Source organism: Syngnathus leptorhynchus, chromosome 1 (genome assembly GCF_054491065.1).
Source record: "Syngnathus leptorhynchus isolate UIUO chromosome 1, UIUO_Slep, whole genome shotgun sequence".
Taxonomy (NCBI): Eukaryota; Metazoa; Chordata; class Actinopteri; order Syngnathiformes; family Syngnathidae; genus Syngnathus; species Syngnathus leptorhynchus.
Window position 1 is genome coordinate 11,377,419 of NC_141195.1, and position 26,445 is coordinate 11,403,863.

Genomic DNA, 26,445 nt, shown 5'->3' on the forward strand with positions numbered 1-26,445 from the left:
GACAGATGTTCTCAGCCCCTCCCCTCCCCTCCAGCCCCCCTTAAACCGGCCTGCCCGAGCTGCTCCCCGAGTCGAAATGATTGACACGGAGCCGTTCAGGCAGCCAATCGGAGTAAGAAGCGTCTTGTTTGCATAAAGCGGGCGCGCGCCATTGGCTGCCTGCGTGCTACTGCGAAAATTCCCTCGCGTGCCATGATCCCGCAGGCGGCGCACGTCCGGAAACTGACATAAAAATAGAAGTTTATTTATACCTAAACGTCATTCGTGTTTACATCTTTTCTGTATTCTAACACCAGGAAGTGTATTATTGCTGAAGAAGTAAAAAGTGAAAACACGTCAAAAACAAAATGATATATACTTCGTTTGTGTTAGAGATGTTCGCAGAAAACAGACGACATTTTTCTTTCTTTTTTTTTCACGAGCACCGACTAAAGTTGGAAGCAAACATCCAAACGCATTCCCCCGCGTCTCACCTCCTCCCGACCCAGCCGGCCGCTCGACCGGCTTTGTTGTTCCTCGCTGCGGGTTGATTGAACAGCGCGTGACCGACGGTGCGCAGGGGTGTTGGCCAATCAGTGTCCGGGCTTGCGCCCACTTGGCGAGACGGTTCTGCCATTGGCTGAGGCGAGTGTGGGAAAGAATGCAGAGAAGCTTTCACACGATGTGGGAGCACGCACACTAGTATAAGTACTGTGGCGCGTGTCGGCCGCAGAAGTCGAGACTCCGCCACTCGTGACTTAGTGGTGACACAATACTGACGACGGGAGTAGTTTTTCTTTTTTAAACAGGGCTGTTCGGTGGACGAACGTTGTTTAAAAAAAGTTCTTGTCAACATCTGTTTACCCCAAGAAAGGATTTATCGATTTAATTCGTGCGGCCAAAACTGAGTCAAGATGCCAGCCGACACCATGGAGAAGCAGACGGGGTCCCCGATGGCTGGTGCCCCTGCAAACGGATCACACACGCCGGACAAGCCCAAAAATGCCAGCGAGCATAGAAAGGTAATTGCCACCCTATGCAAGCGAATACGTTTTTTGATGCAGGATGTGCTGTGAATCCTGTATCATCGGCAATTAACTGAACAGTGTCTCGATTATTATTCCTTCAGTCATCCAAGCCCATTATGGAAAAAAGACGCAGAGCAAGAATCAACGAAAGTCTCGGCCAACTTAAGACGCTCATCCTGGACGCGCTAAAAAAAGATGTAGGTCAACTTTAGCATTTTCACCTCTATGCTTCTTTTGAGCTAAATTTCACTTTAAATGCGTGAGATTTCCATTCAAGTTGAAATGCGTTCTCTAGAGCTCCAGACACTCCAAGCTGGAGAAGGCAGACATCCTAGAGATGACAGTGAAGCACTTGAGAAACCTGCAGCGAGTGCAGATGAGTGGTAAGTCGATTCCCCGCTCACACACCTTTATTTAGCAAAGGCGTCTTTTTTACATTACATAACAGCCACGGTACACCAAGAAACACAAAAATGTCACAAACATGTATATTCTGAAAGGATGATGCGGGTATTGTGTGATGGTAGTGGAAGAGAATTTTTCTTCTTTGTAAATGTTAATTTTTTGGGATGTTCGAAATAAAGATATCAATCAATCAATCAATCAATCAATCAATCAATCAATCAATCAATCAATCAATCAATCAATCAATAAAATCAGCAGCTATTCTTTGCAGTAGCATTTTAGATCAAAACACAAAGAGATAAACAATTACAATGCTTATTTCATATTGGAATTAACAAGGAATTCATTCCAAAAAAAAGAGTAAGAATAATGCCTGGAAATGAATGGGATGAAGAAAATCTTATCGAACCCCCCTTTCTCACCAATATTGTGAACTTTGGTGTTCCCAAATGTGGCCTATGCATAGAAAATAATATAGAGATGTCAAAATGTGTATGGCTACGTTATGGCAAATGCAGTGCAGCAATGAAATGGTAGAAAGAAGGTGAAAGAAAAATCCAATCCTCTACCCAAGAAAGCATTTGGTTGGTCGGACTGTCACTGTATGACACTTTCTTTAATCTATATTCATAATTCTAAGCATTTAAATAAAATTGGATAGTTTCCAGGACAATAACATAACATTAAAAGCCAGTGATGAGACACAGGCCAGTGAGAAAGCTTCACTAACATCAGTCCGTCACTTCCTTTTTCTCCAGCGGCCGCTCTCTCCCCTGACGCCGCCGTGCTGAGCAAGTACAGAGCCGGCTTCAACGAGTGCATGAACGAGGTCACGCGCTTCTTGTCCACTTCAGAGGGGGTGAACGTGGAGGTGAGGTCGAGGTTGCTCACCCACCTGTCGGGCTGCATGAGCCAGATGATGGCCATCAACTACTCGCAGCAGGCCGCGTCCCAGCAAGCTCACCTCGCCCAGCCCCTGCACGTCCAACTGCCCTCCACCCTGCCCATCAGCCCCGGTGCCGCCATGGCCTCCAAAGTCAGCCCGGCCGAGGTCGCTTCCCCAAAGGTGTTTGGCGGCTTCCAGCTGGTGCCCGCCTCCGATGGACAGTTTGCTTTCTTGATCCCCAACCCAGCCTTTGCGGCAGCCACAGCCCCAGTAATCCCACTTTATGCGAACGCCGGGCTGCCCGTGGCGGTCAACGGGCCCTCGGCGGGCACCGCCGCCTCACCCGTACACGGCATGACCTCCTTCTCTGGGGGATCCCAGGCGGTCAGCCCGGTAGGAGTGAGTCCCGGTCCGGACGGCGGCGAGGCTGTGTGGAGGCCTTGGTAGCGCCTCTCCACCGAAAGCCAGCGTGCGGAACGCAACCATGGAACTGTGGGACTGCCACTACGTTTGAATTCAGACCTGCAGCTGTTACGAGGATCTAACCTGTGACATTTCTGTTACGCCACCCCGAAAAAGTTCATGTGGCACTTTTTGTTTTGTTTCGTTTTATGGAACAGAAGCCTTTGATGGATCATTATCATTTATGACCAGTTCCAATTGGATCTTGGTGATAAATAACCTGTACATGCAGATGTGTTGATTTATAGGATTTTTGCTATAAAGTACTTTTTATAAAAAGGTTTAGTTTTGTACAGAGTTGTTCTTGATTGTTACACCAAAGCCGTTTTCTATTGTTTTGCTGTTTGTTAAAGAAAGAACTGGTGTTCTTCCAATGTTTGAATAAATAATGTTGAAAAATACAGTATCTGTTAAGTCCATTTTTGTACCATTTTTGTATCTTGAATCCAAATTAAAACCTTACGCACGGACACACACACGCGCAATCATTGACTTACAAACATGTCTCCAAGTCAAAGTTCCAACATTAATATTTTCTGTGGGGATTTGGACTCGTGTGCAACTTGAATTGGCAACTTTTCAGTCAAGCTTGGCGAGACTTTTTCACATCTGGCTGTAGGTGGGACAAAGGATTCTATATTTTTCTCTTTCTCACTCGCCTATTTTGAAATAAATGTAAGTTCTATGGGACATCTCATCCAAAATGCAGCGGGATCTCGCAAAAGTCTGTTCATGAGCTCGGGAAATGTGCTCGGGGGTTAATGTCACAAACAGATTGAAAAGAACATGAGAATCCTCTCTTCCTTTTGTCTGCCAATTGTTCAATTCCACCCCCCTCTAGTGGGCTTGTGACGCATCTTGAATGGGGAAAGTGAGGGAATTCGGCCAAGCGGTTGCATGAACTCTTAAATGGGACTAAAATCTTACGCACAGCACTCCATTATGTCAACTCCCGTCTTCCCTAGACGTAACCCCTCCCTGCAGTGAAGTGGGCTCCAAATCCGGGGGATGTATTTCTGTATGGTGGCGTGGTGCTTGCCGTGTGTCAGCAACCAGTGACTTGCAGCTCCCCCACCCCCACCCCCGACACGCACTTGAGATTAGATTACCGCAGCTCCGTTTTTATAGCCGAGTATGCGCGAGTGCGTCTCTTGCAGAGGATTTTGATTTTACGCGACCACTATCAAATCTTGTGCTAGCCAATCATTTGAATGAGAGTAATTTTATTCACGCGGAATTTCTGTGCGTGTGTGGATAACTTATTTTTTAAATGGTTATATCGTCATTGCGTGCGAGTCTTATTTTCCTCATCCGGTGCAATGCCCTGCGGATGACACGGTGTCGAAACGACACACTAAAGTCTCCTTTGCAAAGAGCCGCAGCCAAACAACAGTTGGCAGCGTGTCTGGCCTCTGCGGTTTTTCTTACTGCCTGCGCGTCTGAGTCAATAGTTCAGCGATGCCTTTGAGGAGTTGAGGTCGTGAGAAGCGAACGAACTAGTCCGCCTGTGGTCGGGCACGGGGCCAGCCATTAAAATCCCCGCCCGCAGGCCGTGAGCGCAGCCGCAAGCGCAAAGGTGTGGAGGCGGACACCCGCGAGTGAGCCTCACGGTCCGGTGGAAATGAATAAATAAAGAGACTCGGGTGGGTCGAAATGTTTATCCAAGAGTCAACGGTTGAAACAAGTCGAGCGGGTCTATTTTTATAGATATTATTGGGAGCACTTAGTACACGGGCTCGTGTTGCATTTGAATGATTTGACTCACTTTCAGATTTGGTTTCACGAGAGGGAATTCGGTTGAACGAAACGGGCGGGAAAAGCCCTTCCCCGATGATGAAAAGGATTCCTATGGAAGGTTGCATGTCCCTCGGGGACGTGGCCGTCACATCCCATGGGAGCAGCGGCTTTTGAGGGGGTCGGGGTCGTCCGAGGAGCCACAATCTATCATTCTCATTAGCGACTCAATGGGCTGAACGCGCGCAACACGTTGCCGCCAAACGTTCACCATCAAATCTCCCTCCAAATTTACAATTGCCATTGTTGTAGAGACGCGGCTGTGTTTACAGCCAGCACTTGAGTGCTTTTCGTATGCAAGTTGAGCCGCGACAATGGCAAGTGCGTCTCTCTCACGCCCGAATGTTGCGCTTCTCAACGAGAAGCGAGTCATGCATGGCACCCATTTTACATAAGAAACAAATATTCACGGCACACCATTAAACAGCACAAAAACGATGAGTAATGATGAGCCCTATCAATTTTGGCATTAATTTATACAATTTATTTAGCACTTTAATATTTCTCTGAAATGTAAAGTGCATCACGATTATGATGATGATGATGATGATGATTGAATGTGAAAGAAGTTATTCTGTGTGACATGAATTCTAACAGATTTAGTTTCCCTTCAGCATGCATGGGTGAAATGTGTGCTAGTGTGTTCTGGCTAGATGGTTTTCCACCTGTTTTCCTGAGAAGCAAAGGGGTGGTGGTGACATGTTAAAAAGCTGTTGAAGCTCAGGAAAAGTACAATTTGATTCCTCACCCTGAGTGTTTGCGGGCAACACTATGAGGGAACTTAATCTTCCTCACTTCACATTTCCTGTCTGTCTTTGTATTTATAGCGTGACAGTGCGGAACGTGGAGGTTATGCCGGGTGGCCTGTGGCATCAAGCCTGATCAAGTATCACAGCGTCCGTGTGCCACTTGGGCTTTGGTCTTTCCCACAAGTTGTTTACAAGGCAAGTGTCTGAGGTTAGGTTTGGCTTTTCAGCACCTTCTCCGCTTTCCCTGCGCGAGGTCTGCAAGCCATTGCAGCTAGTGCAGATTCCAATAACGAAAGTAGAAAAGTTCCCCTGAGAACAGGTCATTCTGATGACTAGATTTAAGAGCGCATTTGATTTATATACTGTCTTTATCTATCGTGGGGTCATCCTCTGCAATGTGCAGCTGTTATTCTATTTTAGTTCTAGATTGTCGCAGCGATAAATGCTTGACTAATGGCACTCACATGTTGGCAATATGATAATTAAATGGCTTTTAATTGTGAGGAAGTTAGAACAACTGTGAAATTAGTTTTAGTTACAAATGAAAAACCAAGGCAGCATTGTGTTAGGATTTATAACTAAAATGGCTGCCACCTGCATCGTAATGGAAAAATCTCTGTCGACGTGGCATATTTGCAACAATCCCCGATGATATTGCAGTTCCTGTTTTGGATTTTATTTTGTAAATGTTCTTGTAACAGTTTGTATTTGTCTGTATTATTTGATCAGTACTATTGTGTTAAACAGTGCGCTTGTTCTGTCAATATGGCTGAAGGGGTTTGTGGTTTTTTTTTTTCTTTTAAGTGTGTTTAAAGACCATGAAAAAAGTATTGCAAATGTCATGGAGATATCATGGAAGAAAGGAAATTAAATGCCGGATGTCCTCACGTCATGTCTTTTGTTTACTTTAATGCACCATTTCTTTGCTGAATGGAATGTCTAGTATACTACTGAACGTCTGACCAGGGTTTACTCTTAGAAACCGTAGCTGGTGATCTGATCTAATGTTTAGTGGCACTTAATTGTTTTGGGTGCATAGGTGTGTGCACGATTGTGTGTCCGTATGTCACATTGTCTGAGCCCATGTCCGTACATGTTCCAAGTCTAACAAACATTTCAGGACAACCAGGAAAATAAAGATTACCTCATGACTACTGGAAGTTTGCTTGAAACAATATCATTACAAATGTTACTTTTTACATATACTATGTAGTTGAGACATTATTGGGCCCCCACAAGCGGACGGAATAGCAGTAGCGGAAGCTTATTTTTGGGGTGGAAAAATAGGGTGATATTTTAGCATTTGATTTGGTATTAAGTTCCTGATTTGGGACTGGACAAAACATAGCTAATGAATACTGCATACAAAACTGCTATCACACTTTACGTGTGGTAGTGCACGCAATAGTACGAGTTTGAGCAGATAATAGACAATCCAATTCCAGCCTGCAACACAATTCCTCAAAATCCAAATCAGACAATAACGGAGAGTGGAAGTGTTTCATTTGGCAAATACAATTCTGACACCTCAGTGAGGCGTGATAAAACGGTTCTTTCCTGAACAGCCATCCCAGATCACCGAGGCCTTGCCATGCTGCTTAAATCAGGTGGTGACAGCTGCACTGTCTCTTTAGCACTGTGGGAGGAGGGTGAGTGGGTTGGGAGTGAGCATTGACTCTCAAACAGGATGTCCTGGTTACTCATCCCATCTCACAGACTGTCCCTTTGTGTGTGGTTTAACATTTGGGAAAATCTTTCGAGCAGATGTGGCCAGGTTTTGTTATGGTTCCATCCGCCTTTTAATCCCTATGCTCTTCCTTCCCTTTGGTTCCACACAACCAACAACTGGTAATTTGACATTGTATTTTGTGAACCAAGAGAGCTCTGGGAAGTGAGCATAAACAAAACAAACAACGACATGAGATAGTGAGTGCAAATGCGAGTAAGCGTGAAAGCGAGTACATACGCAAACACGTGCTGACGTCAGCACATAATTGCACGAGGGTGTGATTATAAGCACCCTTAGCCTCTCTGTACCTAAAGAGTCATTGTTTGCCTCATAGTTCCATAAAACTAAATTCATACATATGAGCTCAGCTCCACCTGAGACAGATCATCCAACCATCATGCAGAAGCGGAGCATCCGGGCAGGCCAATAGGCGTGATAAAACAGCCCAGCATTTATGCAATGACTGTCCAGTTTGGTGCAGTGGAACAACCCATTCTATCAAACAGTAGGCACTCAGCGTCTGGCTGTATAATAAAATTAAAGTGCTGTGGCACTGCGACAGAAGAATGACAAGGAAGACGAGTCAGTTACTTGAGAGAAGTAGCAGATTCGGCACATATTTAGTCAATGAACATTTCAATGTTTTTTTTCATTTGGTAGGTGGGGCATTTTAGGAGAACCTGAGTTTCCCTTGCCATCTCAGAGCAATCGGCACTGCAGTCCAGCCCTGGGTACTAGAAACAAATGGAAAAGAATGGGAGCTAACTGCAGTTAGCATACCGAAGAGAGGTTGAAACGACTACAAAAGGAGAAACGCAAGAGGAAATCAAAACCACTTAGACAAGATGGAGAAGCAAAGAATGGAAACAACAGAATTTTACTCAAATCAGAAAATCGAGAAGGAAGGAACTGGTGAGAGAAGAAGAATAGTCCAAAATCTGTCTCCAGAAACGTAATTGCCGATTTGATGGAAATGCAGGCAAGGTGTGCATATGAGGCTCCGCCTTTTCTTGATCGCAATTGGAAAAATATAGACAATATAGACAGGCAGGATCATTGACTCATCACAGTTGCTTTAGTGAAAGTAACCAAGACCGTAAAGCATTGTGAATAATGGACACTGTACAGATGTGTAGTAAACAACTGCTTGTCATGAAAATGCAATGTCTATTGTGAAACTGACCACACTACGCTTACTTATGCAATAAGACCAGCATTTTCTTTCTTTCTTTCTTTCTTTCTTTCTTTCTTTTTGCTGCTACTTTTATCATACCCTGGGAAGGTAAACACTCTTTGTCTCTGCTCATGTTGTTCTTGTAGCAACTGTTGAACAGTGTGTGCCCCACTTGTGGTTTCAATGCATGGATTGTCATGCAGGAGGCACAGGAGACAAGTGTCAATAAGGCCATGGGCCCTCGCCAAATAAATGTGGCCAAAGAATTGGAAAGAATGCAGCTGGGTACACACGTCGACACACACGCACTCGCGCTCACACACTCAGATTGTTGGACTAAAATATAACATTAAATAACATAAAATTAAAATCTGTTTCAATATAATCTGTTCTCAGTTTGAATACTTCTTAGACTAATGTGGCACAAAAGAATAATATAGATTTTTAATAGTTAAGGGGTGCGACAATTACTAACGAATTAATTGACAACTATTTTATCAAATCAATAGTTTGTGTGTGTGTGTGTGTGTGTGTGTGTGCAGGTGTGTGTGTTTGTTTGTGTATGCACGTGTTTTGATCTTTGCAGGGTGGATCACTCTTCCAGAACAACCACTCATCTCTCGTCATCGTCTGCTCTCGAGGTTTAAGAGACTGGGCCTCATGATGAATACGTGATAAGATTAGTGACGGGCACACACTCATGCACATGCAGACATGCGCGCATACTAACACACACGCACGTAAGCACGCGCGCGCACACACACACACACACACAGTCTTGTGTGTTATTCTCTGCACATTCACAAGGGGAACCCCACCTTGTGTTAATGTCTAGTTGTATGTCTGTACACCTCACCACAATACATCTTTTTATGAATGAATCACTTGACAAAGTGAAATAAAGTTGGTGTTTTTTACCCACTTCATCATAGTGCAGTCAAGGTTTCAACCAGCCGTCAGATCTGTTGGCTCTGTACAGTGGGAGTTGGTGACTTGAGTCATGCATGTTATTAAAACATTGGAGTAGTCATAAACCTTCAGATTAGAATGAGATTAGAATATGTGTATTTATACTCAAAATTTGGTTTTCACTGTCAGAAAGTTAGCCATTTTTAATACCGTACGTTTTAGTGGTGTATCTTGGTTGTATAATTATAAACGCTGTTCCTAACATTTTCCCATCAAATTCAATTTATGAGTTAGGTAGCCAAAACACTCAATTCTGCAGCTATACAACTCTATTGATCCTTTAAGATTGTGTAGAGCAGGCAAAGTGTGGCAAAAGCAGTAACAAGTAGAATATAATTATTTAGTAAAATGATGTCTATAATAAAACGTATTTTTTTTTTAATGGGAAGGTCCTGCAAATTGCTGAAAAAAAATGAGGTGCTCAAGCACAGCCTTTAGAAATGAACATTATGCAAGAGAACATCAGAGCGTCCTCTCAAATACAATTTTCAACTGTGATCGTTGAGGGCAGATTGCAATAGTATTATGAAAAATAAGTCTATAATAGAAACATTGCAATAGTTTCCAAGAGATTTTTTGATCTGGATGTTTTCCTACTCTGTAACTAATTAGATATAAAATGTAGCATACAGAAACAATACTTAAAACAGAACCCACAAAACAACAGCGAAGTTAAAACAACAACTCACTCTTGCACTCACGCTCATTCACTCACTCATATTTGTCCCACTAGCATTTTTTGCAATTGTTTAGGCGTTGTTGTGTTCTTAATTGAATATATTAGTCAATATCACATTTTAGAATTCTGTATATTTGTTTTGTGCCGAAAGTCAAAATTAACTCACAAGTAAAGCTTTCCGATGTAGAAAAAGTATTCTTGTGATTTAAACAAATACAGTACCCGGTAATAGATAATAGATGATGTATTTGCAAACAAGCAACTATTCACTCAAAGGGAGAGTATATACGTTGGGAAACAGCATACGCCATTACCACTACAAGCAGGACTACAATTCCAACAACAATTCATTTGTGCACTTGCAGCATAAATCCTTCCACCACTATATGAATGAATCTGATCGCTTCATGGTACAAAGTCTGCTGTCGACTGGCTCTGTCATCCGTAAATGCGTCTGGGAACGCCTGATGTGTGCGTCATGGTTAACGTTTGTATATTTGTGCGCAGCGTACAGGGTCACGCCCTCCTGCCGTGCAGCCGTGCGCTGACTGACAGCCACAGTTCGTCTGTACAATAGCTGATCTCCGACTGTATCAACACAAAGTGGGATGGCTCCCCCGTGCAGAACTCACAGTATTGATTACTCGGCCGAGACCCCACAGCCGCACTCTTTGTCCCGCGCTCTTTTCTTGGCTGCCAATCAATACCTCTTTGTGTTGATTTATACCCATTGACAAATCACTCTGCCCCATTGCCTTTGTAAGGTTGTCAATCAAGAGGAAGGTGTTGGCTTATTGGTTCCTCCTTTAATGCAAACTTTCACATTCCAAGCTGCAAGAGTAGCTTAGAATAGTACTACCGGGCAGAATGCACCACAAGGCTTTAATGAATTTGTGTGAATTAGTCGATCAAGAAAATCAAAAAAAGTCAAAGCGACTTTCTCTTCTCCTTTAAGTGTATTCTTATTTTTCTATACATCAGAATTGCCTTTCCTTTATTGTCATTATAATTCTCATTATAACAAAATTTGGTTAACTTGCAAGGTGCATAAAATTGACAACCATATACAGTAGACAAAATGTAAAATTGTGCAATACAGTAGTGATCAAAATAATATAAATAAGAAAGAAATATACGTGTGAGCAAGGGTTTTCTAAACTGGAAAATATATTATGATCATTATCATTGCATAGGTCTTGGTGAAAAATAGCTAAACAATAGACATTGAAGAACTCAAAAACTGGTGCTGGACTTTTGCACAGTGTCTATGTTTATAACCAAGTAGATTCTTATTCAAACCCCAGACACTGATAATCTATGGCTAAACTTTAACCAATTTGAATATATACAATCATCAGAAAGCACCAAAATAATCACATTCCAAAGTTGTGTACAGCCCATGCTGGAATGCTTGTCTTGACATCACAACTCTTCACACACAAAGCTGATTGCAAATTAATTGCTTGTAGCATTATCTTCATCCTTTGGACCTGGCAGTGTGGGCGCCCATCAAGCTTTCAGCTGAGATGTCTAGTGAAGTAATTTAAAGCTCATTCGAGTCCAAGACGGACGTGACCGCCGTCGTCAGATGTTCATGGAGCCCAAGTGTATTAGTGAGCATTGGGACAACACATCTTTGGCTTCTGCAGCTGTAAGCAGATGCAAGCCGATGTGTTTATCCCACAATTCAGAGCATCCTTTCATTCGTGGCCTGTTGCCATAAGTCAGCGGTGGTGGTCATTGGTTTCCACCTCTAGACACAACAGTCTGTACGGGAAAAACAACTCTCTGATGCTTCACTCTTCCTATATTGTCTGGGAGGATTCCTAGTTGCGAGAGCCTCATTGTTCTGGCGTCTTTGTAGTGCAGGTCCATTGCAGTTGAGGGGATTTCCTCTCTCGTGGCTATTTTTAAATCTGTGTGTGAATTCAAGAGAGCTCTATGTATTGCTGGAGCACACGTGTCGGGTCACATGGTCCCAGATGATGCACGCATGTCGGCTAGCCGTTCGGTAATATCAAAGGCAGGCTTTGTTGAAATACGATTCGTATGTCATACTCACAGCGTGCTTAATTGAGATGGACGCTAGGCGCGTATCTCAAATTTCACGGCGCGTTTCCGGTTTGACAGCTCCAGTGGGGTCGTTTAAGACAGATCTACATGGAGTGTCGTTCGCTCGAGTGTTTCAGGGAGCTTCAGCAAGCCACCTGGGGGTCTCTGACCTCTCAGGAAAATAGTCTCCTCGGGTCCCTCCCCCTGACAGCATCAATGGAGGCGTCCATGCATTGGACGGGCGGTTGGGTGACCGGGGTGAGATGACAGGTCATATCCAGAAGGGCCTGTCACCTCTGGATCAAATCACAAGTAAAGTCTTTTTCCGGATCACTCCCACCCTGTCACCTTAGTTGACGTCACATGGCACTACCCGGTGACCTTTTGGTATGTTTGCTCTGTTCAAAAATGTCAGTATTAGCGTGTGTATTCCCAAAATATAACATCTAGTTTTCAATATCTAGGTTCAGAACCCCAAAACTGGTCCCAATTCAGTTTTTATTGGCTGTACGCCGTTAGCTTGTTAAGTTATTGTCTTGTATCTTTCACACTGACTGGCCACAACATTGGGCCCACGTTGATGCTTAAGTCACAATTTCGGCCTCCCATATGGTGCATCACATCCTTCTCGGCATACAAAGGCAGCATGACATCACCACATAGCTTAGTGGTGAATCATGAAGCAGGACAACTCATGAATGTCTTTTTCACACACAACTTTACTTACTAATAGAATCAAACCCTCTCTTTTACACTGAAACAATTACATTTCTGTGTTTACTATCTGCATTTTAGCTTCATACTGATAATCGCAAGGTCTTTAATGTGCACGTTTTGGAAATCATCAAGACTCATCAAAAACACTCTGTGACAACTGCCATGAACATCACCTTCATCATCACCACATACATCACCATTTATGTTATATCAAAATAAAAAGAAACGAACTAAATACGGAAACACAATTTATCTATTCACAAAATGTTCAAAAAGATGAGTGCAGATTGCAACTGCTGTGTTTTGCTCGACCAAATTGGCCTGCTCTGACCAACTGGCCTGGAGAAGACGAATTGTTGAAAATCAGTTTGTTTAAAGTAACAAAAATGCTCCCATTAATAATATAGAGTTTCTGTTCTAGATTAGATTGTCACGGCAACACAAAGAGGATGATATCTGATTTGCTAAAAAAGCTAACATCCACGTAAAGGACTGAAAGTTGTCTAGTCAACAAAAAAACAAAGCAAACGAAGACAAAAAAAACTGTTGGGAATAAATTTAGGCAATTTCATGGAACAATTATTAGGTAAAATTAGGTAAATGCTTCTAATAGTGTTTGGGGCAGAAGAGATACAATGCAGTTCACTTCCTGCGGAGTCAGATGCCTTATCTTTTCTAAAAATGTTCGTTTATCCACTGCTAGTCATACAAAGTTGTGTGTGTGACCGAACCTAAAAGAAATAATATTAATTAGGCCTTAGAATGTTTCATCAGGAGTGCTTTTTCCACCCGCTTCTGGGAATTTGGGATACATTCCTTCTTTTCCACGCTTCCAACCCAGCACATCAAGCAATTCATAGGATGGAATGTGGTGGATTAGCATCATTGCAAATAAAAGCTCTTCTAGATATTTAAATTACGTCCTTGTACTTTCTAATTTAAACACACATGACTCTGATGTGCAAATGAATGTAAAAGCAGGTGGAAAGAAAGCCTTTGTTAATGCCTTCATGATGAATTCTCCCACTTTACACAGCAGCTTTTTCACCAGCCATTTACTTCTTGTGCAGGGCAATGGAAACTTGATAAAAAAGTGTATCTTACCATGAAGTGAGTAGGCACAGATAAATGGCTAACGTGGGGCTTTGTCCATCAATGCAGTCAGCCTTTTGGGGGTCCAGCGACTGGGCAGGTTCGGACCATATGTCATCATTCCGAGCCTTTGTGTGGGCGTGTCTCTGTGGCAACCGCATCAGCTGTGGGCATTGTGTGGGACAATTCAATGGCCCATATATTCATTGCGGGGCGAGAGTGGGCCCTGCAACAGAAACAAATTGATACATACAAGGCTTCAGCCCCATTTGGCTCGCATGACGCATTTCAAATGGTTAAAAAAGAACATTTGAGTCTGTTAGAAACGTTGAGAAAGCTCGGTCACCGTGACGACCGAGTCGCCAAAGCAGGCCATGGGCCATTAAACTCCAATCAGATGTAAATTTGGGCTGCTCCTACAGCTGACACAAATTAAACAGTTTGTTTGACAATTCACATGTCATCTTAATGGCTTTTTATTCCCGTGGTCTTTGTTTAAATGAAGAGACTTACAAACCCTCATTGATTTATTATTACAGGTCACTTAGGAAGTATGTGGATTGCCTGTTTATTACTCACTCACTGTCTGATGGATATAAAGATTATAAAGCACACTGGAGCCCTTTATAGGTCAAGGAACCGAGCCTGGTAACTCTCGTTGAAGTAGACTGCACTGTAATAATAATACGTATAACAATAGAATAATAGAAAAGTATACAAAATAAGACTATGTGAAGGAGACAAGGAATGTTTTGAAAAGAAAAAAGTCGCAACAAATTCTTGTATGTGGTAACTCTTGGTGGTGTTTTGAGTGAAGAGCTGTGATGGCTTGTGGGAGGAAGCTGTCTTTGGCTCTTTTGGTTCTGGTCCGGTCGACCTGACCAAGGGTAGAAAGTCAAAGAGGTGGTGGGCACAGTGCGTGTGCCTCCTCTTGACCACCTTTGCTGTGATCTCGAATTTTGTCATGGATAATTTTTTGTCAATTTTTTTTTTCATTTCTTTAGAACAATATTGTGCTAAAAGAACAGTTTTGACTTAAGACAAGTCTGTAAATGGTACAAATTGTGTTTGTTCAGAAAACTGTCTTCAAATTGTCATTGAGCAAATATTAATTCTTGCCAGATCATACAAGTACACACGTAACCCTTGCAAAATCGTGTTTCTCTCCCTGCCCTAGAAACAAAGAGCGGAAATTAAATTTTGTAAAGGAACCAGCCATATGTTGAAGTTGTGTCTGTCCTAGAAAATAATGTTTTATTTTGAATGGGCAGGGAAAATCTATTTGCTTGATTGGAGCAGGCCGGTCCCACGGTTTGTGTTGGATATTTCTGTAAGAGCTGTTGTTAAAGTAAAACAAACAGACCTGCTCAATAATTAGTAGCCATTTAGCAACTAAATACACCCCTCAAACATGATCACTCATTAAGAGGGTTGGATTCGGTTTCACAACAGAGAGTCCTTCTCGGACAAACAACTGCTGCATTGTTGCACATTTTGTTTGTTGTTGTGCCAAGTGTGTGAGTATGAGAGCAGTCTTGCGACAGGACGTGTGTGTGCATACCGTCGTCTGGAAGTTACACACATGCTCGGTACAGTAAAAGTGTTTCTGTTGTGTGCCGACCAGGCGCAGCGTGAGCTTTGTACTGGCTCAAGCCCAAGATGACCTGCGACCTGACGGTACCAGTAAGCAGCTGCCTCTCTATTGCTAGCTTTTTTTTTTCACAGAGCAGCTAACCAGGCCAACGCGCCGCGTTCTTTCATGCAGAGCAGTTCAGCTAATTTGACACTGGGGTGATTAACAACCGCAGCCAGAAGAGCAAAGTGTCATTTACATGAAGCTTTGTTTTCAGTAGATGGCTCACCCCTCCCAAACGGATTTGACTGCTCAATTAATGTACTGTCACTGTCAAGGGGGGAAGACATCGGTTGTTTGCCCTTGAAATCTATATCCATGTCAACATTTCTGAATGAGCTCATTTTGTAAAGCAGGAGTGAACAACCTTCCTATCTGAGACCTTTTCAGTTTGTCTCAGAAGACCATAAAGTAAAGATTGAGTATTGGGCGTGCATGAATGTTTTTTAACAGTTCCCCTGAGGATTTATCCATTTTTAGAAGTGCGCTGCAGACTGGATCATCAGGTTTCTTGCTCCTTTTGAAAAGATAATTTGTACATAAGAATGTGGAGCAAAATATAGAATATAGATATGGAAATTTTGAATGGTTTTGGTAAGATATCAGCTTCTATGGCATCGTTCACGTGCTCTTCAGCAAATCATCAACAAACTGCAGAGCTACGGACGGATGGATGGATGGATAGATGGATAGATGGATGACAAATTGACGGATAGCTAGATGAATGTTATACTGCTGTCACTCCATACTACAATAAAACATCTAACTCACCATCTTAGCAGCACTGACAAAATTCTGACGTAAAATGCACCATATCAATCACCATATCAATTTATTTTGCAGTAGTTAACATTGCAGATAGAAGTGACATGTTGGTAAATGGAAATGTGCATTGCCAGTAAAAGTCCAGATCCAGTGAAACCTGACACCAAAGGAACATTTAATTTTTGAATAAAAATGTTGGTGTATTGCACTTTTCCTGAGGCATTGGGTGAAACTAGATTTTATTATTCATGTGATTATTTTATTTTTCAGTCTAAAAACTGTCAGGCCTCAGTTGTAAATTTTTAATTGTTTGCCTGGGTAAATAAAGGTTAAATAAAAATAAATAAAAATAAAAAATGCTGTCTTGGACTCAAGCCAAATGACAGAGGCCATGAAAAAGAATGAAAGGAAGGCAGGAGGGAGTGCACACTGTCTGGAGGTCTGGTGTCCGCACAGAGCTGCCGCTTGTCCACTGGTGGCTGTGGAGGATGCATTAAGCTCCACATTGAGCAGCTCGTATGTGAGTGACAGGTCTCTAGAGCCGGTGTCAGCCCTCTCCTAAAAGGCCCCACAGATCATCCCACTCCTCTTTCGCCCATCTGGCTGCCTGAGCCTAACAAGGCCTGTCCTTTGCCTTCAGGAGGAGCATAAAGGGAAGAAGAGAGGGCGAGAAAAAGTTAAAGACTCAAATATCCCATCAGATTCTCCGTGGTCTTTGGGCTCCAATTATTCACAGCTTATCTTTTCAGCTCGGCTGATCTCCAAATGAATAAAGCGCGGGCCATATTACTGACGGCCGGGTGCACCTCTAAAGGGGCTGAAGGAGGATCAGGGCTGTGGGTTAGGGTGTCAATCTGCTCCTGACCCTCAGGGTTAGGGAGGTGGTGTTATGTAGTGACAGCACCTAGGCGTCCCCTTGTAGCACCTCCATTTACAGGCCATGTGGATAAATGGAAAAGGGCAATCACATTAGAGGAGACTCCTGTCCAAAATCTCTAATGACGGGCTCTTGACTTTCAAGAGAGCTCCAGCAATGGAATGAAGGAAGTCAAACTGTTAAATTAGCACAGTGAGGTGTCCCCCACAGCTGGCTCCTTTCAGTTTACCGACACAGTGCAAGCAAGCGAAAAAAAACACCTCAGTCTTTTTAACTAACAGAGCCGTAAAGTAACTGTAATGAGATCCAAGACAAGATCTGTATAATACGTAATTAAAAGTGTCCAGTTTTCATTGACAATGCTAGAAAGGCAATATAATTATCATTGTTCTGCATCAAACAGATCGCTGTATTTCCTTAGAAATTAGATCATATTAACCTCTTAGTCTGATTTTGCTGATTTGGAGCTGCATTAAACTGTAATACTAAAAGTGGTGTTGAATTTGATGAATCTTATGAGATGCAAGTACCTAATGTGGCCATTTTTGCATTAACTCACGAGAGGTCAATCTATGCATTTCTTTCTAAAGTTTGTGACTGGGTTGAAAACTTGTATGGATAACAATCACACTATTGTAAGCGCCCCCTAACGTATTGCTGCGTACTGTAGCGTATAAGACTAAGTAAAGTGAACGCCTTCCCACCCCCAGTCCGTTTGCCGCGGTACAACAATATGAGACTGGTGATTTTTGGTTCTGGGCGTCCATTTCAACCTGAGAGCTTCCAATAACTCTCAGATCTCCCCACAAGTGTTGTCCATGATTCTCGTCTCTCCAGAGTCTTATGAAAGCGCACAATGCTGAGACAAGCTGCTGTCTAATTCAATAAATTAATTTAGTGCATGATGAGTGAGCAGAAAGGAAGGGAGGGGCCATGTGTTTAAGAGGCATACTTGGACTCATTCTATAGTTTACTCGTCATTCTTTGTGGAGGCTCCACATCCATCCATCCATCCATCCATCCATCCATCCATCCATCCATCCATCCATCCATCCATCCATCCATCCACCCACAATTTTGTGTTAAAAAAAGGAAAATTCTTTCTTGTAATTGTCGCAAAAACCTTTATTTTCAAAGACTAGTATTTACATGGTCATTTTTGCACATTTTTATCTGAAGATTATAGTCTCAGAATCCGACAATTGTAGGAGCTGTACACAAAAGTTAGTAATGCTATTCAACACGCCTTCAGTGACAGCCTTGTTCTCCACATACTTAGCCTGTGTCACAGCTGCTAAATAGCAAAGCAGTCACGGCTGACAAGAAAATAGATATTGTTTGAGAAAAGCTGTCTTTCTGCTTTTTCAACACTTGTGACTTCAGCTGTGAAGTATCTCAGAGCGATGAGGCCTTTAGTTTCACCCAAGCTTCCAAAAGGCCTCCCGCTGCTCTTCCAAGGACCCTCATCTCGAGCAGCACAAAAAAAGCGCCTCAAACATTTGACTTTCTCACAGAAACAGCTCGCTAAATGGTATTTCTCTAATGGACTCCTGCTAGGGTTCATATGCCTTGTATAGCCACATTGCCCAAAGTTGAGTCAACACAATTACCATGAGAATGCTCAAAAAGAAAGGCCCAAAAAGGTTGTTTTTGAATAAAAATCGGAAACTATAGAATTCTTTGTTTTCTGTGGAGAATAAAAAAAAAGAAAAAAAAAAAATCAGACATTGATGGTCATTTTTTTCTATTGGAAACGTGCTGCCGGACGAATGTCTTATTTACATGCCAAAGGAAGGGCGGTGATTTTAAAAGGATGGGAAAGCAGAGCCTCCTTTATGGAGGGGCTGCTCACTCGTACAGGCCGTAGCTCAGCTCGCATCCTCCCTGCTGGGCCGCAGTTAACAAGGCCTGTGCTGAATTAAAGAATGGCAACGAGTTTCTAATTGGTGACACATTAAATTTATCAAGCTGACAGAAGAGCCGCTGCACAGCAGCCTTTCTTGTTTTGTCCTTGTGGCTCCACTACTTCCCTTTAAGTGCCCCCTGCACGATAGCCACCCACGCCCCCATCTTCTTGAGATCCCTCACGTGTGAAACCAGAAGAAAAACATAATAATCGTGCATGGAGTTGAATGATAACACTGAATTATTCATAAGGCTCTCTCCAAGTGTTGGATAAATCTACCCCCTCCGTCTCCCGTTTCAACAAAAGCTTCTCTTTGTGACTCGGGCCAATCAAGCTTAGCATAAAGACAAATACTTTTCAGATCTTTTTATTCACGGTGACAGAAGTTGTGCCAGAACCCGAAAAGTTATTAAGAAGTGTTTAATATTTAGATGAGAGTGTTTTCTACTTGCCACTTATGTGTGGCCCTCCCATACAAGGGAGCAGCTTGTGGTTTAACACTTCATCATGACACTCAATGTTGCTAATGTGACCTTATGTCATGAATAGATTTGCATTTCAATATAGATTAACGCTAACCGGCCACGGCAGCATTGGTACCTGCGCAAGTGTTTTGTCTTTAATTATATAAGAAAAGATAATAATGATAACAATAATAATAATGCATCTTCACTGGTGGTAAAAACTACAACCACAATACTGAATATGTTGCAGGTCAAATTAACTCATCGCAAAGTATTTTTAAATTTGTGAGGGCAATTGTGTGAGAAACTTTAAAATATTGATTGAATTTGACAAATATGGAGTTAATTATGAGATAGAAAAATGTAACCCCCCCAAACACACGCAAAATGACAAAGAAAGATTATTGTAGTTCTGGTGAAATGGTCATATCTGGCGGGTTAATGCAATCGGAACTGAGCATAAGTGGATCTCATTAGATTGAACAGACTGTAGTCGCCAGTCAGCATATAATGTGTCGAATTCAGCTAAATATCATCTACAGGTATGAGTGGTTATCGCTCTGTAAAATAAGTGTGTCTCAAAGCATAATGACCAAAAGCTTAGGCAGCAATTCTTGCAGAATATAGCAAGTTTTCATTGACTGATTGAATCTTTCCAAGGTATTCTCAAAAGAGCCCCCACGTTATCAACAATTCCCACGACCCATATTCCGTGTTAGACACTTAAAGTAGTGCTTGTTTTTGTATAACATCCCGTTATAAACAGTTTAGGAAGAAAGCGTCGTTGCCCTTGGGGGCGTCGCTTCAAGCAAAGTGGGGGTAAAGTGCACCGCTCTTGAAAATGCCAATGAAAGAAAGGGAGCTCGGCGAAGGAGGTCTAATGAAATATTTAAGATTGAGGCTAAAAAGGGACTCTGAATAAAATTTGCAACAAAAGGAGTCTGCCGAGGGCTTCCATTGTGCTCGGGGCCGAGCGGAAGCAGGGGCCAAGCTGCTACAGATGTGAGGAGGGCCCATATTGAGGCGAGATGTGTCGGCTCTGCTCACAGCTGTGTTGCTGCCATCCCGCCCCAGCCACCAGCCCCCTGCTTTTGTGCCCCTTTGTGTGGACCACAGAGCGCCGATTTTACACCGAGCTGATTGCACAGCAACGCCTTTGTGTCGGCGACAAGAAGGCCCCGCCTATTCTAGACCATCCAGGCGCACGCATATGCCTTTTGCGTCTCGGACACTCAAATGCACAAACCTGCACTTTCTACCCATGGCTGGAAATGTTGTTCTCATAGCTTTTTTTTCCTTTAATAGCACAAAAACGATGAGGCAATGAGGCACTTCCTTTGGGTTGATGGGAACGAAATGAAATGGTCGGATGAGGGGGCGGGTCCCTCTCATCCCGAAGCGCCTAACTGCTTTTGATTAATAGCGGGCCCATTCTATGCAACATATGCCGTTTGCAAGGCTCAATAAGGGCAGCACATTTGCCCATGTTTGTGAGTAATGATGTCACAAGGTCAGAGGGAGCGGTTTTCACACATAATGAGGGAAATGAAGGAAGAAATTGTCTTGCAAAAGAGCAGTCCAACGCACATCTGCGAGTAAATGTGTTTAAGACACTGCCTATGTGTTTAAGCTGACGAGATGAGCATGAGAGTCACGTCGAGTTAAATCTGTTAAATTGACAGGTTTTTCTCTTGCTTTTATATTGACCAAAGCTATCCATTCGTGAATGTCCAGCTGTAATCCGAATCTTAGAGTAAAAACAGAAATCAGATTTTAAGTAGTTGTTGATCAAAGCGCACTGTTTTAGAAAAACATGAAAAAGGTTGTGAGTTAAAACACTTGCAGAGGGAACCCATATCTATTTTTTTTTAATGTTTTCTTTTGAAATTACTTTTGGGTGGAAAAATACATGACAAGTGATGATACCAGATCAGCATTATTGTTTTTTGCATCACCTTTTATCATGTAGTTTACACTTGATTAGACTTTATGAATGGCATTGTCGTAGTAATTCATTCAAAGGAAAATCATTTGAAAGATTCTACTTTCCCAACAGATCACATAATGCCACTGATGCAATGTTGTGCCTGTTGCAAGTGTGAGCCGCCAGAGTTATGTCTAACGGTATACACAGTCGCCAACGGGACGAAATAACCCCTAATGGCTCTGAGACTATGGCGGCAAGCCCAGCTTCAAGGTGGGCTTGATACAAACCAGACAAATGACCAGCTAACCTGTTCAGTTAACCCCCAGCCTTCCTTTTTTGTTTTTAAAGCATGGTTTTGCTGGCTGCACTTTCCTGGGAGCTTGTGTCTGCGTGTGTGTGTTCTTCACAAAGACCTGTCAGCTTTAATGGCCTGTCGGCTGAGTGGGTTGCTGCAGCCCTCTCTAGAAGGGAGCTCCACCAAGAAAAGCTCATGCTCAGATAATGCTGCTTAATGTTCTTTAAAAAAGCTCGGGGGGGGACAATTAAGAGAGCGTTTCCCATGGTTCTCCCCCCCCCAGCGGTGCGTGGCTGCCTGTGCAGTAGCTCATCTGTTTGATGGACTCTGAATGCGTCTTATTGATGGGGGTCAGAGATTAGAAGCAGCAATGCGGGGGGAGGTGGGCGAAAAGAGAGAGGGTCCCACACGGTGGCCACAATGTGGTCCCGACACACATACAAACACACAAACACGTAGCAAACAGATCTTCTCCTTGGCCTTTCTGTGAATGGAATTTGTTAACGTCCAACGAGCTGCATAACCTTCTAAATTTGCAGAGAAGAATCAAAAGACAATTCTCACTTTTCCCGTTTGTTTACTTTCTCTGATTCACAGATACATTTTATTTTTTGCTTGTTCGGGAGTTCCCACCTATGGAAGTACCTGTCTTTAATTGGATAGGTCATGTCCCCTTTGTGGCATTCAACATTGTTTCATTATCTGTGCTTTGTGCTTGGCACATGAAACAGCATTTTTATACACGAGCGGACAAAATTCTCCATTTTTGCTTTTCAGTCATTGAGTATTAGACTGGTGTTTGGATGTACATATTGTAAATATGAACAAATTGCCAACTGAATTGCATTCACGGTTTACTATGTCATTGTGTGTTTATCACAGTGGGTCCATGGATTCTTTGCGATATAGGCTATCCATCTACAGTTGTAAGGTGACCTTCCGAGTGGTTCAGGTCAAGGAGAGAGTGTGGGTTTTGTTTGCTTCCACCTCATGATTGAATGGTCGTATATAAGAAGAGGAAAGAAAAGAAGCCAATTAAGTATGGGCTGGTTTTATTTTGTATTTTTGTCCAGTGTTGCAATTAGTACCGGGCTCAAAAAACTTCCTCGAGTACCTTTTGGGTTGTTTTGTTGTCAGGCTATACCATTAGGGCCAAAATGATCTGCCCAGGTGCTTAGCACCTCAATAGGTTGAGTAGAGATGTAAAATCAGCCAACCACCAGCCTTGTGCTTGTAACACACTGTGTAGAATCATTGAGCACCACGAGTGGCTTTAATCAAGCCGCCTCCTACAAGTCCAACTATTTGAGTGAACAAATCAGTGCATTTCTCTTAAAAGAATACAGTATATTTTGATTGAGTTGAAAAATAATATATATACCATTGTTAACAAATGTCATGTGATCCTTTACCAAATTAATTCAGTCCTACAGTCCCCTTTTTATTCAGAATTTTTTAACTGAGCCAAAACTCATGTCAAAAAATCATTTGTTCTGATATCATTCGTTCTCAATATCATTTGTTCTTTCCATTTGCCATTGATTTTTTACAACGGAAAGAACAAATGAGACACGGATTAACGTGGCTGACAAATATATCAGTCGGTGACCCCGTAAACTCCCCACCCTAACAGTGCAGACAAACACGTGATGGCACACGCCCCGACTCTGGGAATCTGAGAGTGGAGCAGCTGCTGTCAAACTCGTCGGGAGGAGTGATGAGTGGAGCATGGGAAGGACTCAGGTTCACCCCGTTAATAACGCGCAAGCAGCCCGGGACTATGCGGTCACTCCGTTATTAATGTGCCAGCGCACACTCCTGGCATCTGACCCCAGGATACATTCTTGGTGTAATGGGCAGCAGCTGAGCCGGGGTTTCCGGCTGGGGTGTGTGCGGGGGACAGCTGACAACAAGCAGACATGCTCCAATGCCATTATCGGTATCAGCCCCCCCTGAGAGAAATGACTGCTCACTTCCCTCTCAACTGGTGTTCCCCAACCACGGACTAAGACCATGATGTCTGCAAATAGAGGCCCAAAGTGATTGCCGGATTGCAACGTGAATGCAACATATCACGCGTGGATTGGCCTCAGCTCTGATTTACTATTGTCTGATGTTCATGTTTGGAAAACTTAATTCCAACATGGACCCAGCACCTTCCACACAATTCTTAATACTGCAATAATATTCTATGATCGTCACAAGTGTTTACGTGATGTAATAATAGGATTGAAGTCAGCAAGACAATCTTCTTTAATTATGTTGTAGTGGTTGCTTCCCTAAATTAATTCTTTTTTTAAAGCAAAATTGCGCAAAATTGGACAACCCCTCCACCCCTCCCTCCCCCAAGACACTCAGTCTATGTTCTTTTGAGTCAGTTTGGAAAAGCCCACTGAGGTCAACTCTACTGGCAGCAAGAGTTTTTCTTTCTTTTTTTTTAAATTTATTTAAAGCACCCTCTTCAAGAGTGCGTATGCACAGCAAAAGTAAGGGCTGACACACAGACCTCAGCCTTGGCAGACGACCAGCGGCTGGAGTGGCGTTAGCAGAAGACCGTGAGAAACAAGGGGGCGACACCCAAATGTCATCACAGCTGCAAAAAGTGCTGAGCAGAAAAGTCAAATTAGAGAAATATGCACCTCCAGGGCCCCCAACAATGAAAACAGAGCTGCTGTTGACTGGCTGCTGCTTGGGGACTGCAGTGGAAGTTTCTCCAGCTGGTGCCAGACATCATCAGCGTGCACGTGTCTGACTGGGGAGGAAATCATTCTGGTTTAGCCTCTGTGCATGGCCATACCCAGTTAATCAGCAAAAAACGTTCATTTGGGGTGACTACTCCTCTTTCGTTACACTAACAGTGCCATCTCGTCTAGAAAATACAAGTGGTTCACAAATCAAATTTGAAGCTTCATTTTCCCATCAATAAAAAAAATGTCATTTTTTTCAAGAAATGTAATGTGGTGAGTACCGTCCATGGTGGGGCAGCAAATTGAATTTAACAAAGAATCATGAGAGCAATTCACTCCTTGAAATTACCTAACTGCAACATCCTTTGCAACTCTCAGACTTTTTGCCTGTAATCCAAATATTATTCTTATCTATCCATCCATTTTCTATACCGCTCGGGTCGAGAGCGTGCTGTAGCCTATCGCAGCAGTCATGGGCGGTAGGTGGGGAACAACCTGGACCGGTTGCTAACCAATCGCAGGGCACACAGAGACAGACCACCATTCACACCTAGGGACAATGAGGAGTGCTCAATCGGCCTACCAAGCATGTTTTTGGGATGTGGGAGGAAACCGGAGTGCCCTGAGAAAACCCACACGGACACGGGGAGAACATGCAAACTCCACACGGGGAGTGCCGGAGGTGGAATCAAACCCGCGCCCTCCTAACTGTGAGTCAGACGTGCTAACCAGTACCCCACCCTATTATTATCATTATTATTATTTGAATTTAAAAAATGCTTGTTTTTGTTTGTTGTTGTGTGTTGCACTTCAGAGCCAACGTATGTGCCAGTTTCTTGCTCTTGTCAAGTCTGTGCAATATTTGAATAAAACTGCTTTCTTGAATGGAACTAAGACATCTGCTATAAAGTGTTATGTAGTGTATAGTGGTTCTTTAGAAGTGCCAACTCTCTGTGTATTTATATGCACAGGTGTGCACTTGTTTGTAGAACCGAGTGCACGGCACGAACAAGTCTTGTGCATGAGCGTGACGCTGGGAAAGTTAAAGTGGCAGTCGGATGGCGGGTGGCCACGAGGGAGGTAGTTTGCGGGCTGGGGTGGGTGGAGGGTGTGTGAGCCAGCCGTGTGCGCTTAAGAAGGCAGATGAAGAGAAGGGGTGTGCAAAGAGTGCGAGAGGGCCTGTGCTTGTGCCTTTCAAGGTGTGTTATTTGTTCAAGGCTGTCCAAACATTTACAGAGCGCTGGCAGCCCAGGAATGCAGAGGCAGGGCCGAGGCGGAGAGCAGCAGCCGTGGGAAACTGCTGCTCTCCTCAACCTCTGCACACTCGTTCGCCCTCAGGCAGAGTATCAACACAGACAGTGCCAAAGATGTGTGGGCCTGATAGGGACTGGTCCCGTCAGCAGCTGCACGAACGCACGCACACACACACACCACACGTGGTTCCACCCGTCAGGCACACTGCCGGCAGGCTGCCTCGCATGCATATTAACAGGGAAGGGCAGCCCGTGTGACACACGCGTGTCCAATTAATCACTCGCATGCAGGTATATATTATTTCTAGACTTTAAATGTATGCAAGCCGAGTTAATTGTGCAGTCACACATGGTTAAATCATTTGATTACATTCTTGTTATGTTTCTAAATAACTTGAGTCGTCGATTCGCCACACCATTCAAAATGCCTTCAGCTTTTTGCAGTACAGTAGTGACAGTTGAATTGGAAAAATTATCAGCTCACTTCCTGGAATAATTTCGATCTTAACTGGCTGTCTATCACATGTTAGCTCAAAGAATTTTCTTTGTGAATATTGTTGATTCAAAACATCCTAATTCAAGAGCCCAATAAAAATAAGAAATGAAACATGTCTTTTCCACTCTAATGTGGAGTAATTGTGCGCATAGTTTGCAGTTTGAAAGAAATACAAAATAAACAGAGAACTGTAAGCACATTTGCATACAAGCAATGGTTGCTTGCCTAAGTGTAATGACGTCATGGCATCATTGTTTCAAAACCGCTTTTCCATCTATGATCTCATCAGTCAGCCTTCTTGCCGAAAAAAGTCCTGTAAAGTATTTCAGAACTTTTAAGTGCTTACATTCAAGAAAATGTATCCATCGCACGGGCACTCAACTGTTCTTTGCTTGGGTCTACATCTGTTGAGCAATGGCCCCTGTGA

General features: G+C 43.1%; 1 protein-coding gene across 1 annotated transcript; it reads left to right on the plus strand.

Moving 5' to 3' along the window:
• The first annotated feature begins 662 nt into the window (after positions 1-662).
• hes4 (hes family bHLH transcription factor 4) lies at positions 663-3,161 on the plus strand. Its single transcript, XM_085911171.1, has 4 exons — positions 663-1,001; positions 1,109-1,204; positions 1,303-1,390; positions 2,171-3,161. Exons 1-4 carry the CDS (start codon positions 894-896, stop codon positions 2,743-2,745), a joined length of 867 nt encoding a protein of 288 aa, XP_085767297.1. The 5' UTR covers positions 663-893; the 3' UTR covers positions 2,746-3,161.
• Positions 3,162-26,445: the final 23,284 nt, after the last annotated feature.

What these genes read in the sequence shown, in the direction of transcription:
- hes4 (XM_085911171.1), top strand. Translation starts at nt 894, where the DNA reads ATGCCAGCCGACACCATGGAGAAGCAGACGGGGTCCCCGATGGCTGGT. An exon ending in ATGCCAGCGAGCATAGAAAG is followed by an intron (nt 1,002 to 1,108) that starts GTAATTGCCACC and finishes TTATTCCTTCAG; the next exon opens with TCATCCAAGCCCATTATGGA. An exon ending in TGGACGCGCTAAAAAAAGAT is followed by an intron (nt 1,205 to 1,302) that starts GTAGGTCAACTT and finishes TGCGTTCTCTAG; the next exon opens with AGCTCCAGACACTCCAAGCT.